The 19,908-nt window shown below is 54.1% G+C and overlaps 1 protein-coding gene across 1 annotated transcript in view; it reads right to left on the bottom strand.

Annotated features, from left to right (window-relative positions):
• Nucleotides 1-2,043: 2,043 nt before the first annotated feature.
• Nucleotides 2,044-19,908, bottom strand: part of ZCCHC7 (zinc finger CCHC-type containing 7) — a gene marked incomplete at both ends in the record, with an annotated part of 122,090 nt that continues 104,225 nt past the window's right edge. Inside the window, 3 exons of the mRNA XM_080362173.1 lie at nucleotides 2,044-2,459; nucleotides 2,900-3,017; nucleotides 8,960-9,055. Of these exons, the coding sequence (XP_080218299.1) occupies nucleotides 2,044-2,459; nucleotides 2,900-3,017; nucleotides 8,960-9,055 (630 nt within the window). The remainder of the gene's footprint in view (nucleotides 2,460-2,899; nucleotides 3,018-8,959; nucleotides 9,056-19,908) is intronic.

The raw sequence follows: 19,908 nt of genomic DNA, 5'->3' as shown, positions 1-19,908 counted from the left end.
TCCGGTGAAGACAATGGTGGGGCCACAGTTCCACTGAGGCACGGTCACTTCAAAAAAATCCCCAAACTTACTGAATATTGGCTTGAAAAGCAGTGGATAAAACATTTGTGGGAGGCAAGATGCCCTAAAATGTACCTAAGCACAGGTTAGGGATGTTGTCCATCCCGTTTTTGTACGTGTGTGCTCTCAGCTGCCCCTGCAGGGTGCCATCCTGCCCTCGCGCGGGCCGCGACCCGCAGCCCTCCCTGCCCCGCGCGGTGGGGACCGCGGGAGCGGCTCCCGCTGGCACCCGAGCGCGCACCTCGAGCAGGCGGGGACCCTGGATCCTTGGGGATCCCCGCTGTGCCCCCGCAGTGTCCCGGGACACAGACCGGGTCTCCTGCACTCCCGGCGGCTCCGCAAGAGGCTGCAGCTCCCAGAGAAGAGATTTACTCACCTCGTGACAACTTCCCTGCCAGACAACCAAACTGAACTCCACCGGAGTGATCCCAATCTGAGCAGCGCCCTCCCCTGCCGGCCAGTCCGCAGGGTCCGCTGCCGGAGACTTTTGGCCAAGCAGAACCAGGTATTGACACACCAAGGGGACGCAAACCACAGCGCACAGGACGAAACACATTCCAAAGTCCGCTCAAGTCTTTCCAGAAGTGGAATTCATTTTTTTTTAAATTCTGGCTAAAAGTTATTTACTTTTTCAATATCATCAGGAAGTTTTAAATCAAGTCATCAAAGAAGTGAAGCAAAACTAAATTTCGGTTGCCAACAAGGACACACTTGCTGGGCACTGGGTTCCCAAGCATTAAGCAGGAGTAGCTGTGCTCCCACCACCCCGCGGTGACGCGGTCACCGAGCACCCGTGATGCGACTGGAGACCTTCCAAACAACACGTGGGTGAATTTGAGAACACTGGCGGAACGGCAGTCCTGAGCGTTTCCAGCGCGCCCGTTTCCCTCCTCAGACATTCCCGCGTTAGCGCAGGTTAGAAACAACTTTCTAGTTTTAAAACACACTTGTAGCCAAAGGCCTGTTGGTTATCACGAATTAAGAGAGTACCTTTTGACACTGTGCTACTAGTTACTACCAGCTTACTTACTTAGCAAAAGGAGTGGTATAGAATACAGTAGGTCATTAATCAGCAGAACACAGATTATATCCCTTTAAAACCAGAAAGCCCTTTGCCAGAGGTGATGTAGTTTCAGCTGAGGAAAGCGAAGGAGACACCATTTTTAATTGCAGTTGGTAATGCAAGAAAATGTAAAACAAACCTACATTTTGTATACCCTCATGTGAAGTTTTATTTGGGTTTTTCCTTTGATGAAGCACTTATTCTTACAAAACTTTTAACAACATCCTTGTTCAATTCCAGTGTACAAAAATAGCTGTATTTTAAAAAATTATTAAATTTTAGCACAGTAAGTCTGGAATCAAATACACTTCTCATACTCTGGCATCTCTTCTCCCGAAACAACTTGCACATCAGAGGAACAAGGACACACGTAGGGTGAGATGTAAACCCGTGACGGGAGCACGAGGTGGGAGACTGCCAGGTCCCAGGGCGCGGCGCGAGGACTCGGCAGCGCGGTGAAGGAGCCCCCGCCGCGCCCTGGGAGGAATGAACAGGCCTGGGAACGCGCTTCACGTCCCGTCCCCGGCCCCTATCCCCGCTCCTCCTGACCCGCAGTCTCCGGCGTCGGCTCCCGGGGCTCCGCGGCACAGCAACACCCACCAGCCAGGACACAAACCCACCAACCCCGCCAGCCCCTTCTCCCCCCCGCCCCCCAGCAAGCAAATAAACCGCACTTACAGCCTATTCTGGACAGAACAGCGCAGCCGCTGCAGCAGGAGCAGGGTCCTGCCTGCCCAGCGCGCTGTTCGGACAGACGGACACCGCAGTTGGGAGCGGAGGGGGACACCGCTGTATGACGGGTGTCTGTGCACGCGGGCCCGGGCTCAGGGACGGACTCGAATTCAGTGTGCTAAGAGAAGGACAAGAACAACAGGAGGTGGAGCTGGAGCCAGTGAACGTCGGTGTTACCGATCCATGCCTCAACACCAGGATTTCTGCTTGGACTTCTTCCTCCTCTGTTTTATGAGGAATAAATTATCATGGACATCACCATCAGCACCTTCCTGCTTTTTCCATTTCTTCTTCCTTTTGGCACCTTCCAGAGGCTCCTGCACAGCCGCGCTGCCCAGCAGCGCCCGCGCCAGCGCCGCGTGTCGGGCTCTGCTGCCGCGGCCCGCCCGCGGCACGCGCTCCCCCGGCTTGGCACCGCGGCTGCGCTTCTCCTGGAGCTTCTCTGCCCGGGACATCTTCAGCTTCTGCTGGTGCTCCTCGCTCCTGTTCCGCTCCCCGCGCCCTCTCCAAGGCTTGCTCTTCCTCTTGTGGCCGTGCCCGCCCTGCTCCTGGCGCGGCCGCGGTGTCTCTGGCTGCTCCGGCAGCAGGCCGGCCTCCTGCAGCTCTGCGAACACAGCCCCGCGTCAGCGCCCGGCAGAGAACACAGCACCCGGCGCTCGCGCCACCGCCGCTCCCTCACGTACGTGGGAAGTCAGAAGAGAATCCATCACCTCTGACAGCCTTTTTCTTGTCAACAGACTAGAACCTTAACAAATTAGTTTAATCCTCTTCCTGCTACTTTACAGCATTTTTAATATCAGTGGGGTTTTGAGAATTAAAACATCTGACAACGCCCACCTAGTGGCTTTGACACAATAAATTTCCATGATAGACACGGATGAATAAAGTCACAAATCTTTTACTACCATTAGACTACCTGTTCAAATCCCTATAGCTTTTCCCAACACATGAAAATAATCCCACAGCATTTCTAAAAGCAGCAAGCACAGTAGAAAGTATTCAAAGAACTGAAAGGCAGGAGGGATCTCCCTAAATATACTGTACCTGCAACCTTCCTTTTTAATCTGTTCGCTCTTCTCTTGATATCGTATTCATCATCATAGTAGCAGATAAATGGAGAAGTGGGGAACATGCTCCCATGCATTCGCCTTTCTGAGCACTCCTGCAAAACACATTTGAAGTCATTAGATACAGTGGAGTTGCGATTTTCCCGGAATGGAAACGGGTTGGATTTGCAGGTGCTGGTCTGTACCTGCAGAAGATGTGGCCAGCAAGTCCTAGAACACCCATAACTTTATTACCATCCAATAATCCTTCCAGCACCCGCAGAAAACACACATTACAGGAGCCAAGCTGCGGTTCTCGCAGCGCACGGAAGGAATCCCGTGTGTTCCCACAGGTCCTGCTACCTGTGGCTCTGGTGGAAGCAGAGAGCAGAGCGGGAGAGCACCGGCCACACGGCGGGACGGCCGCACCGGGCACGGGGACATGGTCCCACCTGCTGCTGCTGCTCCTGCTGTCCCTGCTGCTGCTGCTCCTGCTGTCCCTGCTGTCACTAATGCTGCTGCTGCTCCCGCTGTCCCTGCTGCTCCTGCTGTCCCTGCTGCTCCTGCTGTCCCTAATGCTGCTGCTGCTCCTGCTGTCCCTGCTGCTCCTGCTGTCCCTGCTGCTCCTGCTGTCCCTCCTGCTCCTGCTGTCCTTGCTGCTCCTGCTGTCTCTGCTGCTCCTGCTGTCCCTCCTGCTCCTGCTGTCCCTAATGCTGCTGCTGCTCCTGCTGTCCCTGCTGCTCCTGCTGTCCCTCCTGGCTGCCACAACCACACGCCCCATCACCTTGCCAGACAAACCCCTGTGCCGGGAGCTCTGTGGGCCTGGATCATGGGTGGGAGGACCTGCAGAACGTGGCAGACCCGGAGGAGGGTGGGCTGCGGGGCCGGCCAGGGCAGCATCGTCCACGCACCCACCCTCGGTCTGACCGCAGCTTTCTCACCGGTAACAACCAAATCGCTCCTGCAGGACACGCGGCGCAGCTGCAGAGAGGAGACAGCCAGAGTGCGGAGGGCAGGGAGGGGCGGCCCGGCACCGCGGCCATGCCAGCCTGCTTCCCAAACACTTGACTCAGGATCGGGAATTTTTTCACCACTGTACACAAAATTTTAGCAATGTCTTGTGAGCCGGGCTCACAGCGACGCTTCCTACGCTTCTGTCTTGGGTACCATGTGATATTAGCCGATGGTTTCTTCTCCTCCTACGCTGCTTGTTCCCCGTTGTGCTGGGCAATTTCACCTTTCTGCAGGTGGGCACTGCCCAGTTCTAGTGAGCTCCGGGCCTTGCCGTTCTCGAGGAGTGGTCAGTTGCTTCCACTCGTGCTGTTGTCTGCACACAGCGAAGCCGCTTTCCCTCCCGCGATGGCTGTTTCTAGAACGCAGTGTCCCCTCTGCCACCCCCTCCCCTGTGTCTGCCAGCTCTTCTTCAGAGGCAGAGTACATCGAAGGTGCATTTCAGACACATTTCAAATTTCTCAGCCTGCAGTCAGTCTTTGCTGAAAGCGGCTGTTCTCCGCGGTGTCCTCCACAGGGCATCGCTGGGCTCTGCGTCTGCCTCGTCTCCAGGTGCCTGAGCGAGTCGGGGGTTGTACCCGCCGGTGACACCAGGCTGAACGAGACCCAGGACGGGCCACACAGGACCACCCGACACCCAAAGGTGCTCAGCAGCTGCTCACCTGGGATACGCGTGTGCTGGAAGACAGGATTTGACCCTGAACACCTCGAACAGCCAGCTATTGCCCCACAAAGACACCTGCCCTGTCACCCTGCCCGGGTCCTCCGTCACCTCCCTTGGATTTGACACGAGGGAAAAGCATGAGAGAGAAAGGACACCTGGAACACCTGTGTTTCACACGAGTGACAGCTGAGCGTGGCCTCCAGGCAGGGCACAGAGCTGCCGGCCCGGAGCGAGGGAGAGCAGCGCGGCTGCAAAGTGCCCAGCAGAAAAGGCCCTGGGGGCGTTGGTGACAGCGGCTGAACATGAGCCAGCGTGTGCCCAGGTGGCCAAGAGGCCACAGGATCCTGGCTGGTACCAGCACTGGGGTGGCCAGCAGGCCCAGGGCAGTGACCGTCCCTGTGCTGGGACCTGGGGAGGACAAACCGCCAACCCTGGGGCAGTTCTGGGCCCCTCACGCCAGGAAAGGGCTTGAGGTGCTGGAGCGAGTGGAGAGAAGGGAACGGAGCTGGTGAGGGGCTGGAGCACAATGTGATGGAGACTGAGGGACCTGGGGGTTCAGCTGGAGAACAGGAGCTGAGGGGAGACCTTCTGATCTCTGAACTGCCTGAAAGGAGCTTGGAGCCAGGGGGGTCGGGCTCTGCTCCCCAGGAACAAGCGCCAGGAGCAGAGGAAACGGCCTCAAGTTGCCCAGGGGAGGGTGAGGTTGGATGTGGGAACAATTTCTTCCCCAAAGGGCTGTGGGGCATTGAACAGGCTGCCCAGGGCAGTGCTGGAGTCACCAGCCCTGGAGGGGTTTAAAAGGGGTTCAGATGAGGTTCTTAGGGACACGGGTTAGTGCTAGAGTTAGCTTAGGTTATGGTTTGACTCGATGATCCTGAGTGTCTCTTGCAACCAAAATGATTCTATGATTCTAAAATGCTATCTCTAAACATTGCCAAAGAGGTTACAGCAAACAACATGGATTGGTTTTGCTCAGGGGGGTGCAAAGACATGATCATTCCTGTGATACCTGTGAGATGCAGTGATGAGATCCCGCATCAGATCTAGGGCTCCGCAGGCACATGGTCTGCCCATCATTTCCGTTTTGTTAATGGGCTGTCAGAAGCCCCAGTGAATGAAACCAGAGGCCACCCCGAGCTGCTCCGTCCCTGCGCAGCTCCCCGCGCCGATAACGCGCGGTGCTGCTGGCTGAGCCTGCCGGCCGGCGCTGCCCGCGCCGCGCCGCCAGACGCGGCTGTGACGCCTCCGGCTGGCGATTCTGCTGGGCGCGGGGAGCACAGCCTGACGGCGATTTGCGGTGTGACCGGCACGCTGCGACGTGGGTACAACACGCACCTGTGGGCACCGCGCCGCCCCGTCCCTGGCGCCAGAACCTGCCGCGGCCTCAACAGTGCAATGACGTCTGTGATTGACCCTAAAGCACCGGGCTGTCCCTCAGCAACCCGCCCTCCCCTTACCCTTCCTTGAGACTGTGCCCCTTAAAATGAGCACGTCTTCGTCATGGGCCATCAGACACAACATTCCGATGTATGGACTGCTACGCAACAACCTATGATGTAAAGACTATTAAATCAGATTTCTTGTCCTGATTAAATCCTTAGTTTACATAACAACATTACTGTCTTACTAAACAACACAGTAAACTAAGGAAACACAACTGCCCGGTGTTGGAACCTCTGACAATTTATGTCTTAACTATTTCCTTTCCTGAAAGCAACAAGAAGGGCTGTGTGAGGTGCGGTGACAGCCGTACCGGCACCGGCTGTGCGAGGTGCAGTGACAGCCGTACCGGCACTGGCTGTGCGAGGTGCAGTGACAGCCGTACCGGCACCGGCTGTGCGAGGTGCAGTGACAGCCGTACCGGCACTGGCTGTGCGAGGTGCAGTGACAGCCGTACCGGCACCGCGCACTGAGCTCTGGGACTCAGCTCTCACCTCTGGTTTTGGGAAATGTCTCCCCAGACCTGTAGCAAAGAAAAGGAGTTTCAAGTGTTCCTAAACCGGATCCACTGGCGACACGAAAGGAAACGGTCTGCAGTGGGAAGCACTGATTATGGTGCATCTATATAAAACTAAACCCAGCTTTTTCTTCTTGGTCAGTCTATTATTCCTGTGCTTTAACTGCCTGAGGTATAGAAATGAGACAAAAATTAAGAGATGCTTGTCAGCATAAGTAATTTTTCCTGTTTACAACTATTTACATTAAAAAAATAAATCAACAAACCCCCCATTTTTCCCCTTGAGCTACGGGCAGGTGTTTCTGCTCTGTCAGAGCCCCGAGCGCCCGCCGGTGCAGGGACGGTGACACACGGTGACACGCGGTGACACGCGGGTCCCAGCCCCGTTTGCTTGGTCGTTGCTGGACAGAGAGATCAGTGATTTGAGGGCAAATACTCAGTTATCGTGACATAATCCGATGTGTGTCCGGGGCGCTTTCCTGTGCGCACACAGAAACATCCGGCATTTCTGCCCCTCTCCATTTCCATTCGGTTGTTGCTCAGGCTATTTCTGCGCATTGTACCACAGTAAAAATACGATCTTGTCTTCTCTAACTGCAACAGCCATGAAGTGTTGTCATTCCTTGATGATTTTATACAGTTCCTACCGTTTTCTATCCAAGTAACTACCATCAGCTCCTCCCATACATTTATCGGTTTGTATTTGTGTGCACGCATGTCTGTCTCCCTCAAACAACATATTTGGACAGTTTAGTAAAATGTTCCTTATCTATTGCCAGCAATCAGTCTTACTTCTTCAATTCTGTGACTTCAGTTTTTGTTGTACATGCTCATTTTATCATAGAATCACAGAATCCAGGGTGGAATCCTCAAGGATCACCTGGTCCAACCTTCCTTGGCACAAGCCCGGTCTGGACAAGCTGGCCCAGCACCAGTCCAGACGCATCTTAAATGTGTCCAGTGTTGGGGAACCCTCCGCTGCCCTGGGGACATTATTGCAACGTCTGGTTGTTCTCATCACAGAACTTTCCCTCTTGTGTCCAGCCGGCATCTCCCCAGGAGTCACTTGTACCCACTGCCCCATCCTGTCGATGGGACTCCTCGTACAAAGGGATCTCCAGCTGCTCTGCAGCCACCTTTAAACACCGGAACACGGTGCTGAGGTCTCCGCTCAGCCTTCGTTCTGCTCTCAAGGATGATCAAGCCCAGGTCTCTCAGCCTCTCCCCATAGGGTGACTGCCCCATCCTTGGATCATCTTTGTGGTCCTTCTCTGGACCCTGTCCAGCCTGGCCACAGCCTTTTCTACAGCGGGAACCAAAACTGAACACAGTGCTCCAGGTGCAGCCTGACGAGCACCGAGTACAGCGGGAAAAGATTTTAGTGTCTATGTTACTGGCAGGGGCTTCATTCGGTTTTGTTACCAGGATCAGCTTCGCTGCTGCTTTCGCGGTTTTACCAGCTCCAGTCCCAGGCAGAACGAGGCGGCCGCGCGGCTGCGGCGCTGGGTGACACGGGCGCCACGCGCCGCGGTGCGGAGCAGAGGGCAGCGGGGACGCGGGTTTGGCTCCTGCACCCCGTGCCAGGCCACCCGGGGCACGCTCGGCTCGCACCGACCTCGAACTGCAGCAGCTGCCCATTGCCGGCGCCCAGCCCGGCCGAGCGGGGGCTGTGTCCTGCACCGGCGCCGTGGCCTCAGACCTTCACTCGTCTGCAAAGACAGCCTGGCATAACAAATCTTCCGTTCATCTTCCAGCTCCACCATGAGAAGATCTCAGCAAACCTGCCCCACCGGCCCCGCCCGGATTAACCCGGTGGCTGGAGCAGCAGCAAGCGTTTAGCGACGCACCTTCAGGAGCTGCCGCAGGCGACACACAGAGCACACAGGAGGGAACGAAGGGATCCGCTGGGGATCTGCTGTCTCTAAGCTGTAGGAAACTATAAACTTAACCCACCCAATGCATGAGTAACACTCATTTTCTAGAATACTTGTGCCTCCCAGTCTTATTCCATAAGATAAGAACTAACACTTGTCTGGTGTTGGTAGTTGCAGGTGGGCAGCCTTGAGACACAGGGAAAAATAAAGCAAAGAAAAGCTCTGTTTCGCAACCATCATCTGTTTTCCAATGGATAGTCCCTCCCAGGCAGTCTCACTTTGATTTAGGATTTATAAAACAAAGCAATAAGCCTGCCAAGGACAGACAGCAACTCTTCCTCTGTATCCTTACATTGCACGAGTGAGATCTCTGCACACGTTGGCCCGCGCTGACTGCAGCAGTGCTGCGCAGCCACAAGCACTTCATCCGCGTGGCCCTTTGTGCAGCGCTAGCTGGACTCTGCCAGCCCTCTCCCCCAACCACGCACCGTGGCAGAGATGACCCTCTGCCCCAAGGACGTATTAACACCGAGCAGAGATGCTGAGACTTACGTATCCAAAATGCCCTTCCTGGGAGCAGTTGTAGCAGTACACGGAGGCGGAGCGCTCGGCGTGGGCGCCGGCCGCCTTGATCGGCCCTGGCTTTGTCTGAAACACGGAAACAGGCAAGAGTTAGGTCTGGTAGTATTCCGAACGCTGAATTAAAAATAAATTAAATTTACAAAAATATAATTTTACTATGCTTAAATCAATACATTCCTGCATGCTGTTGGAATATTACGTTTGAAAAAGAAGCAAGTGTGTCATATTACTGTGATTTTGCAGAGCAAGGTTCAACCTGAGCATCACAAATGAGGTGGGAAGAGGCATCTCCAGTATCTGCTCCACCTGGCCGTGCTATTTCAGCTCCGAATACAATAAACCAGCCTGCCGATGTGTCCCTCGCAGGTGCTCCGCCATCCCCGGGGGGACGGGGGCACCAGACGCTGCACCCCCAGCGGCACAGGCACATCTGTGCTGCTCAGAGCCACCTGGCGAAGACCCGAGACATGGGGCCTCCACGCCGCGCTCCCAGCCCTTCCCACCCGCAGCGGAGACCCTCGGCCCCCTCGCACAGCCGGTCTCCCGCAGGACCCGCGGAACCGGGTGCAGCTGCGGGGCCGTGCCGGGCAGGCGCAGGTGTGTCACTCAGTGGGGTGCAGCGGTTCCTGTCCCTCGCCTGGCACTGCCAAGTGAACAGGCGAACATGTGTGCTCCTTCCCTCTTCACACGCAAGCACACTCATCCGCGAGCAGCGGCCGCGGGGAGGCACCGGAACCAATAGCGGCTGCGCGAGCTCTGGCGAAAAAGCACCGCGGCAAAGAGTGACCGTATTGCCGCAGCATCGCAGGTGCCCCCTGCGCCCTGCCGCTCAGAGCACAGGGCAGTGGCCTGGGTGACACAGAAATTACAACTGCTTTGTACAGCTCATTACAGGAACAGCTCGTCCTTCAAACCCCCATTGTCATGTTGTAACCGCTATAGCCGTGGTGTTCTCCTTTTATGGCCACGGTGTTCTCCTGTTATAGCCGCGGTGTTCTCTGCTATAACCGCGGTGTTCTCTGTTATAGCCACGGTGTTCTCTGCTATAGCCATGGTGTTCTCTGTTATAGCCATGGTGTTCTCTGTTATAGCCGCGGTGTTCTCTGCTATAGCCATGGTGTTCTCTGCTATAGCCGTGGTGTTCTCTGTTATAGCCGCGGTGTTCTCTGTTATAGCCATGGTGTTCTCTGTTATAGCCGCGGTGTTCTCTGTTATAGCCGCGGTGTTCTCTGTTATAGCCACGGTGTTCTCTGCTATAGCCACGGTGTTCTCTGCTATAGCTGTGGTGATCTCTGTTATAGTCATGGTGTTCTCCTGCTATAGCCTCGGTGTTCTCTGTTATAGTCACGGTGTTCTCTGTTATAGCTGCGGTGTTCTCTGCTATAGCCCCGGTGTTCTCTGTTATAGCCATGGTCTTCTCCGATTATAGTCACGGTGTTCTCTGTTATAGCCGCAGTGTTTTCTGCTTATAGCCATGGTGTTCTCTGCTATAGCTGCGGTGTTCTCTGTTATAGTCATGGTGTTCTCCTGCTATAGCCGCGGTGTTCTCTGTTATAGCCATGGTGTTCTCTGCTATAGTCACGGTGTTCTCTGTTATAGCCGTGGTGTTTTCTGCTTATAGTTACAATATTCTCTGCTATAGCCGCAGTGTTCTCTGTTATAGTCACGGTGTTCTCTTGCTATAGCCCCGGTGTTCTCTGTTATAGCCGTGGTGTTCTTCAGTTATAGTCACAGTGTTCTCCGTTATAGCCGCAGTGTTCTCTGTTATAGCCATGGTATTCTCCTGTTATGGCCACGGTGTTCTCCTGTTATAGCCACGGTGTTCTCCATTATAGCCGCAGTGTTCTGTTATAGCCATGGTGTTCTCTGTTATAGCTGCGGTGTTCTCTGCTATAGCCGCGGTGTTCTCTGTCATAGCCGCGGTGTTCTCCGTTACAGCGTCGTGTTCTCCTGTTATAGCCATGGTGTTCTCTTGTTATAGCCATGCTGTTCTCTTGTTATAGCCATGGTGTTCTCCTGTTATAGCCGCGGTGTTCTTCACCATAGCCACAGTGTTCTCCACCGTAGCCGCGGTGTTCTCCTGTTATAGCTGCGGTGTTCTCCACCGTAGCCACGGTGTTCTTCACCATAGCCACAGTGTTCTCCACCGTAGCTGCGGTGTTCTCCTGTTATAGCTGTGGTGTTCTCCACCATAGCCGTGGTGTTCTCCTGTTATAGTCGCGGTGTTCTCCACCGTAGCTGCGGTGTTCTCCTGTTATAGCTGCGGTGTTCTCCTGTTATAGCTGCGGTGTTCTCCACCGTAGCCACGGTGTTCTTCACCATAGCCACAGTGTTCTCCACCGTAGCCGCGGTGTTCTCCTGTTATAGCTGCGGTGTTCTCCACCATAGCCACGGTGTTCTTCACCATAGCCACAGTGTTCTCCATTGTAGCCGCGGTGTTCTCCTGCACAGCCCCGCCGGAGCTTCAGCTGCGCTTGTACCGCAGCTGAACAGCAGAAACCTTCCCGTGCCTCCTGTGACCCTGGTCACACTGGCCGGGTGCCCCCAGGCTGAAGCTCCTCAGCCCTGGGTTAAACGCGTTTCAGAACGCGTTCCAGAACGCGTTCCCGTTCCCATTCTCTCACCGCGCGGCTGAGGGAGAGTGACATGTCCAGCAGTATCTGCGACAAAGGGCGGCGAAACCAGGAAAGGAAAAGCCCACCACCTATAATTTGTGTATTTCTCATCCATGCCTCACAGTGAGAGCTCTTCGGATAAGTAAGTGACTCACTAAACCAGATTACGTTTATCATAAATACATAGAACAGGCAAAGAAAAACCAAACAACATGCGAATATTTGTATAATCCCCTTGACAAGAATTCGTGGGTTTAATTTACTGGATCAATTGCCTGCATTCTAGTCAGTTTTCAGCGTGCGGAACGGCCCCAGAAATCAGCTCCACTTTGGACACGGCTCCTAAGAAGCAGAAATGGATCCTGGCAGTGACACCTTCCTCTGCGCTCCCGCCACGCCGATTTTACCGGTATTAACCTGTTCTCCCGCACGGGGACACAGAACCCAGCGGTCCTGCAGCCAGACCCGTGTGCCGGGACCTCTGTGGCCAGAGCCCCGGCAACACCGCTGCCAGGACCGCACCAGGACCACCGCGCCACCGCTCGGCTTCCCTCAGCTGGGCCCCAAAATGAACCACACGTCAGTCTGGAAGGACACGACTGCACTGTCTGGTCTCTGCAAGGCGCAGTGCAACCGCAAGACAGTTACACACCGCATGTCCTGTTCCAGAGAAACAATCCTTACAGTCCGAGACGTTGTGTGATGAAGAGTCTGACCCCTTCATCTGCTGGTCATCCTCCAGTGTAAATAATTACGATTTTGGCCATCGTTAGTGTTCTTCACTGAAACTCCACTAAAACCTGCAGAGTTGAGAGCACTGCTGCTTTCACAGAGGAGATGAGCAAGGCCTCGTGTGCGCTGAATCGGGCTTGCGAGATGGGGGCGGCTGCGTGGACGTTCACGGGAAATGGAGCATGGTCACCGCGGCCTCCAGCGGCGCCAAAGACAAACACAGCGGGAGACGGTGAGAACTGACCGCCCCGTCACCGAGCCTGCCGTGCTGCGGTGACCCCGCGGCTGCAGCGCCAGGGGCTGTGCTGACACCGCTAACACTGCTACCGCCACCGTGCTAACACTGCTACTGCCACCGTGCTAACACCGCTAACACTGCTACCGCCACCGTGCTAACACTGCTACTGCCACCGTGCTAACACCGCTACTGCCACTGTGCTAACACCACTAACACCGCTACCACCATCGCTAGTGCCACCATGCTAACATCGCTACCGCGACTGCTACCGTCACCATGCTAACACCGCTACCGCCACAGCTACCGTCACCGTGCTAACACCGCTACTGCCACTGCGCTGACACTGCTACCACCACCGCGCTAACACCGCTACTGCCACTGTGCTAACACCACTAATACCGTTACCACCATCACTAGAGCCACCATGCTAACACCGCTACTGCCACCTCTACCGCCACCATGCTAACACCGCTACCTTCACAGCTACCACCACCGCGCTAACACCGCTACTGCCACTGCTACCGCCACCGTGCTAACACCGTTACCGCCACTGTGCTAACACCGCTAACACCGCTATCACCACCGTGCTAACACTGCTACTGCCACCACACTAACACTGCTAACACCGCTACCGCCACTGTGCTAACACCACTAACACGGCTACCGCCACCGTGCTAACACTGCTACCGTCATCTCCAGTGCCACCATGCTAACACTGCTACCGCCACCACTACCGTCACCGTGCTAACTCCGCTACTGCCACTGCACTGACACTGCTACCACCACTGCGCTAACACCGCTATCACCACTGCTACCGCCACCGCGCTAACATCGCTACCGCCACCGCGCTAACACTCCTACTGTCACTGCTACCGCCACTGCACTAACACTGCTACCGCTGCTGCTTGCACAGCACTCCGGCCACGGGAGAGCAGCACCGCGCCACGGCGTCACCGGGACGCTCTGCGGTGCCGGAGCCCCTCGGCCGGCGCCGCCGGCTCCCTCCCCTCCCTTTGTTCGTGCACAGAAAAGGTCACGTTTACGGAAAGAAATTAAACCGAATACTTGCAGGTCAGATTACAACTCCGCATAACTTCACTCCTTTCCAAAGCCAAACAATAAGGAAACCCACATGCTACAAACCCTCTGTTTTCTTATTATTTAAGGCTTAAAAGAGCATCTAAAGACTTCAGCCATATGGGTACAAAATAAACTATTCATGAATGTAGCTTCTTTATGTTATAGTTTTTTTTGGTTACAAACATTTAAATAATCTATATTTGTAGGGTGATATCTTGGAGATTACTTCACTATCAATATATAGAAGTAATAACCTGGTAGATAGCATTACCTATGAAAGGTCCATCCCATCTGCTATTCTTGCTGAAAGCTTTTCATGCACCAGTAAACTCAGTAAATATCAGAAGATAAAGCATAAGCCTACCACGCCATGGATTTACTTCTAATGTCTCCTCAAAGTGCAGCCTGATGCAACGATTACAAATGATTTTTCTTCTAATGTCATTTTACATAACCCTTTTTTCTGCATGAGTAGTTAGTGCAGAATGAATGAATGAATGCCATTAAAACAGTTAATCATTATCTGGGACACTGGCCTTCCTCCCTTCTCAACAGGAATCTCCATGACAAAGGCCAAGAGATCAGAATGCCAGGGCTGCTTCTCTGGCCCATTTCTGACAGTAATTTTTTATGCAAATGGCGCTGCCGGGCAGCTCCCCCCGTGACCTTGAGCTCCCCTTATCGCGCCGACTTTGATCCAGCGCGGCCGCGCTTTGACGGAGCTCATTACTACTTAGGAGCTGCAATCTGGCTAAATCTCACTAATTAAGGAAAATCTCCTGGCCTCCATTTTCATAGGTTTCTCTGCTTCCCCGTATTACGTGACGTGCACAGAGGAGCAGAGGCGAGACCCCTGCGCGACCCCCGCGCCGACAAGTGCCGGTGACCCCGTGCGCAGGTGACATGGAGCGGCATGTTTGGTGTCACGGAGCGGAATGCTTGGTGACACAGAGTGGAATGTTTGGTGACACAGAACAGCACGTTTGGTGACACAGAAGAGCACATTTGGTGACACAGAACAGCACGTTTGGTGACACGGAGTGGCACGTTTGGTGACACAGAGTGGAATGTTTGGTGACACAGAGTGGAATGTTTGGTGACAAAGAACAGCACGTTTGGTGATACGGAGCGGCACGTTTGGTGACAGGGAGCGCGTGACCAGCTGGCCGCGCAGCCGCTGGCAGCTCCCCCAGTACGCCGGCCCGACCGGCACAGCGCCGGCTCAGTGTGGCGCCTTCCGCCCCCAGGAGCACCCGCGGCCGCCCCGGCAGCCCAGCACAACCCAGAGCGTTCCCTGCACTGACCGGCCAACATCAGGCAAAACAAAGGTTGTGTCCCCCACCGACCACCGGTGTCCACCGGTGTCCATCGGTGACCATCGGTGACCATCGGCGTCTGTCGGTGTCCATCAGTGTCCACCAGTGTCCGTCGCAGCCTCGCCGGGGCCCCGCTGCGGGTTTTTGGTCACATGCAACACCAGCTTGGGCAAACTCAGTTCAGCACACAAGAGAACACCCAGGTAAACGCCGAGCGGCGCGGCGCAGGGCTGGGGCTGCTCTCCCCAAACCACCGGCACGTCCTCGCCGGCCCGGCACACAGCGTCCTGACCCGGCACCAACCACGCTCCCCTCACCCGGCCCTTCGTTTGTGCTGTTGTTTCTTGTTGTGCTCTGAAGATACGTAATTAACCGACGGGTTGAAGAGGAAGCGCGGCGGAGGACACGGCCGCGGCACGAGCCGGGGTCCTGGCACAGCGGCGGTCCTGGCGTGGCACAGGGCCGCGGCCTGAGTTGGGGTCCTGGCGCGGCACATGGCTGAAGCCTGAGCGGGGTCCTGGCGCGGCACACGGCCGCGGCCCGAGTTGGGGTCCTGGTGCGGCACACGGCCACGGCCCGAGCACAGCGGGACGTCTCTCCCGTTTTGGTGGTCACCCGGTGAACCATCGCGCGCCGCGGCTGCCGCTGGACGGGGACACGGTCACAACAGCGCTGTCACTGAGAAGTATACATCGATCTTCTCTTTACAAATTAACATAATCTACTAGCACGCCAGCCGAAACAATGGCAGGTTAGCATCATTCCCTTATATTCAAAATTGCCAATATAAGATATCATGTAATATCGTAATTATACTAAGGGTTTTTGTTGTTGTTATTTTCTTTAACCATGTCGTGCACCCAGTAGACTTGCATTCCATTGGGTAATTCCTTAATTAGGCAGGTTTCTGAATCCAGAATTATGTACACAACAGACCGGAACGTCTCCTCTGAGCCGCCCCAGTCTATCGGGTGATTGCATCATTAAGCCACACATGCTACGTAGTAAAAATCCTTATGAAAATTCATGACAAACACACTGAGCCTGATGCATGCTAATAAATGAGGAACACACAAATTCAGTTTTTTACTTTTAAACCCCCCAAACTCCAAACAATTATGAACAGAATGATTTCTTTACCAGATTTTATTTCTTCATGTTTTCAGTCATCTAAAAATCTCGCTCTTCCCGCAGAGCTGCGCAGGCTGGACCTCAGCATCCTGCCCCAAATCACACCCTGTAATTCAGTTTAATAAGTGTGCTTTTAACATAATTTCCACCCTTTTGGGTATCAACAAAGCACAGCGAAATAACCAAGAAAACTGTGATCTAACTAAAGTTTTTTTTGTGTTTTTTTTTTTTTTTTAAGTACATGGTACATGTTAAATTATAGATCAATAGATAATTATTCTTATTGCAGGTTCTGGAAACCGGGGCCGCCCCAGCAGCAGGAATCACCCCGCTCGGCCCGCGGCGCGAGCGCTGCGAAGCGGTCATTTCCACAGAAATAAGACATTTATAGAACGCATTTTAAATAGATGCAAATAGCACCTACAGTCGACTGTGAAAACGCTACAGGAAGAGACAAAAAGTACAATATCATACATTTAAAAGAAATGAAAGCAACCTTTTGATACTCTTACAAGCAGAGAAAAAAAACCCCTAAAATATTAATTCAAAAAGTCTTTTCTGAAAACTGGGCAAAAAAATCTCGACTTCGTAAGGAAATGAATATATGCAAGATGGTGAGGATAACAACAACGCGGCCCAACGCCTCAGAATCTTCATGGTTTAAGAGGCGTCCCAATTTCCTGCAGAGGTGGTGGCATCTACCCACTCGTCCATGGCTAATTTTACAAGGAATGCAAAATGTTATTTAAATAGGACGGTGCATTAAACTTCAACTATTTCTGATGTAGTTCTCAAACTACAAACCTATCTTTCTTCTATTTTAATTCTAAAGTAAGTTAGCAAACACTTCCTTCTTAATCCCCAGAGACTATCTATACAGCGACACAAATGCACAAATTTATGACAGTGACATAAATGCTCCTCCGAAGTAATGTGCAACATTAAGTGAAATCGTTTCCTGGAAAGATATTATAGGTATCTATATTTTATTTGCCATCTTAAACATATCTGGGTCTTTATGACCTTATTTTTAAAATGTATTTCCTTTTTACATTTCCTGGTGCAAATGGACTGCATAAATAAGCAATGTGCTATGAGGCTTCAGACTAGCCGATAAACCCTTTCAATTTTCATGCCAGCTTCTTCTTTTGTAATTCAAATCTGGCTGAAAACTGGCAGCTCTGAAAACTGAAACAAGCACTGCCACAAATACCTTGTAATGCTATCGACCTTGTCTGCCCATGCAGTGAGGAAGGGGATGCGAATGTGTCTGCAGTCATCCAGATAACACAACTCATTTTTTTGGGGGGATAACAGGAGCCAGCCCGGACCGCGCACCAAAAGCAGTCATTACCCGGCAAGCCGGAGAATAAGTCTCTTCAAAATACACAGCGCATTTAAAAACCATATACAGGGCTCAGCCACCGCTTTCATTACCAATTTTAATTTAGCTCCTTCAGTTTGCCAGCCAGATAAACTCTTTAGTGCTGTTTTTTAATCTATTTGCCACATTTTATGTTTAAGATTATAGTAATATGGGACAGGAGAAGGAATCACTTTTAGAGGAAATAAAGAAATAGATCCGCTTATCAGCACCCATCAGAAAGTTCATTAATCAGCCAGGCTTTGTGCCCCCTAAATTGAAAGGTTAAATAATCCTCTCAGGAATATTTCTCGGCACCACCGCCAATTGTCCGGAGAGAAGCCGCCATTCAGCGCGCCCCGGATCGGTGACAGGGTATTTTACCTCTGCCTGGACCCCAGACAATGACGGACAAATGGCCTGGCTTACAAAGAACGCTCGTCGCGCAGGACGGAAGGGGCGTGGGGCGGGGACACGCGTGGCACACGGAACGCGAGCACACGCACCGCGAACCCGCGGCCCCGCGCCGGCAGGACCGAACCGCGGCCGCGTCCGTCCGCTCACACCGGGGACACCCGCGGACCCCCAGGCTTTGACTTTTCTGTCGCTCCAGATGATTCACAGCTTCCTCTCTCTCTAACCAGCCCAGCCACGTTCCAGCCCCCACGAGAGCGAGAACGGCCGCACTCGCAGTAACTTCACTGGGGGAGCTCCCGCACAGATGTTTCCTCTGAGGCGGCTCCTGATCGCAGCTGAAACCGAACCCACGAGAACCTGGTGCTGCTGGGCTGCGGGAGGCCCCTGGGGCCTGTGTCCGTGTGTCCGTCTGGCACCGCAAGCGCCGGCTGGGCTGCGAGATGCTGGCGGGGCCGTGTGTCTGTGTGTCCGTATGTCTGTGTGTCGGTGTGTCCGTCTGCTGCCCTGAGTGCCGGCTGGGCTGCGGGATGCCGGCAGGGCCGTGTGTCCATGTGTCTGTGTGTCTGTCTGGCGCTGTGAGCACTGGCTGGGCTGCAGGACGCTGGCGGAGTGTGGAGTGTGTGTCTGTGTGTCCGTCTGCTGCCATGAACGCTGGCTGGGCTGTGGGACACCGGCGGGGCTGTGTGTCCATGTGTCCGTGTGTCCACCTGCCGCCGCGAGCCCTGGGTGGCTGTGGGACGCCAGCGGGGCCGTGTGTCCGTGTGTCCATGTGTCTGTGTGTCCGTGTGTCCGTCCGCCGCCGCGAGCCCCGGCTGCGGTGCGCTCTGGACAGATAGAAACTTGAGCTTTTCTCCGCACCTCCCCATCCGCTGCCGCTCAGTGCGCAGCGTCCTTCCCTGACAGCACCAGCACCAAACCGCGCCTGTTAATGTCCATCGGTTTCCTCATTATTTTTTCATGCATTTTACATTTAAGAGCATAATATATATTTAGTAATACCATAATTATTTTTACCTAGGTTTATAACAAGTGACATTCACCCAGAGTATGTCCTTGAGGAAATGTCTGAGACCATATACACAGCCACTAACAAACAAAAGCTTCTTGCATATGTTTCTTTAAATGAGTCTCAATTTCATACAGTTTTCACTTCCCGTGTAGTCTACGGCATCTAAAGATGGATCAAGAGACTTCAGATGTCTCTCACATCACATAAACACACCATTGATCAAAACTGCCTTCTCCAGACCAACTTCTGAGCATTCCCGTGTTTCTCCCCATTGTTTCCCTCTTTGCCTCCTCACGCTGTCACCAGAACGGCAGAATTTACTTGGCCAGGTCTCCTCTGCCACCAGAAGGAGTCAGACAGAACCCGGGTATCGCGTGCAAATCTGGCGCGACCATTTTGAAGCAGCAGATACCTCGGGTGCAGGAACCGGCCGCGGCTCGGCGTGCCGCGCACCGGCGTCCCCGCAGCGCCGGCTGAGCGCCGGGACGGCACGAACGCGCCTCGGAAGCAGAACTAATGTCACAGTCAACAAACAACTTAAAGTTTCTGTTTGCGGCAGGACGAGCGGTGAGTGCAGCAGAGGGACTGAGATCCCAGCAGGGAAAAACACCAGCAGGTTTTGGACTCGGCACGGCGCACCCAGACTGCCCGTTTCTTGCACGTTTGTCACCCGCTCTACTGTAAAAACGGCGCCTCTGCCGCAAGTGCCGCTTGTTCCCATCTCTGCCGAGTCTCAGCCCCTGCTGTGCCCCTGCCCACGTGCCGCCGTGCCACGGCGTGCAGAGCGCGGCATCGCCGGGCAGCACCGCGGCTGTGCCATGGTGCACAGCATCACCAGGCAGCACCGCGGCTGTGCCATGGTGCACAGCATCGCCGGGCAGCACCACGGCTGTGCCATGGTGCACAGCATCACCAGACAGCACCACGGCTGTGCCATGGTGCACAGCATCACCAGACAGCACCACGGCTGTACCATGGTGCACAGCATCACCAGGCAGCACCACGGCTGTGCTGTGGT

The sequence above is a fragment of the Nesoenas mayeri genome (genome assembly GCF_963082525.1).
Source record: "Nesoenas mayeri genome assembly, chromosome: Z".
Classification (NCBI taxonomy): Eukaryota; Metazoa; Chordata; class Aves; order Columbiformes; family Columbidae; genus Nesoenas; species Nesoenas mayeri.
Note: the sequence above shows the minus strand (reverse complement) of the source record. Positions and strands in the feature narration are given on the sequence as shown.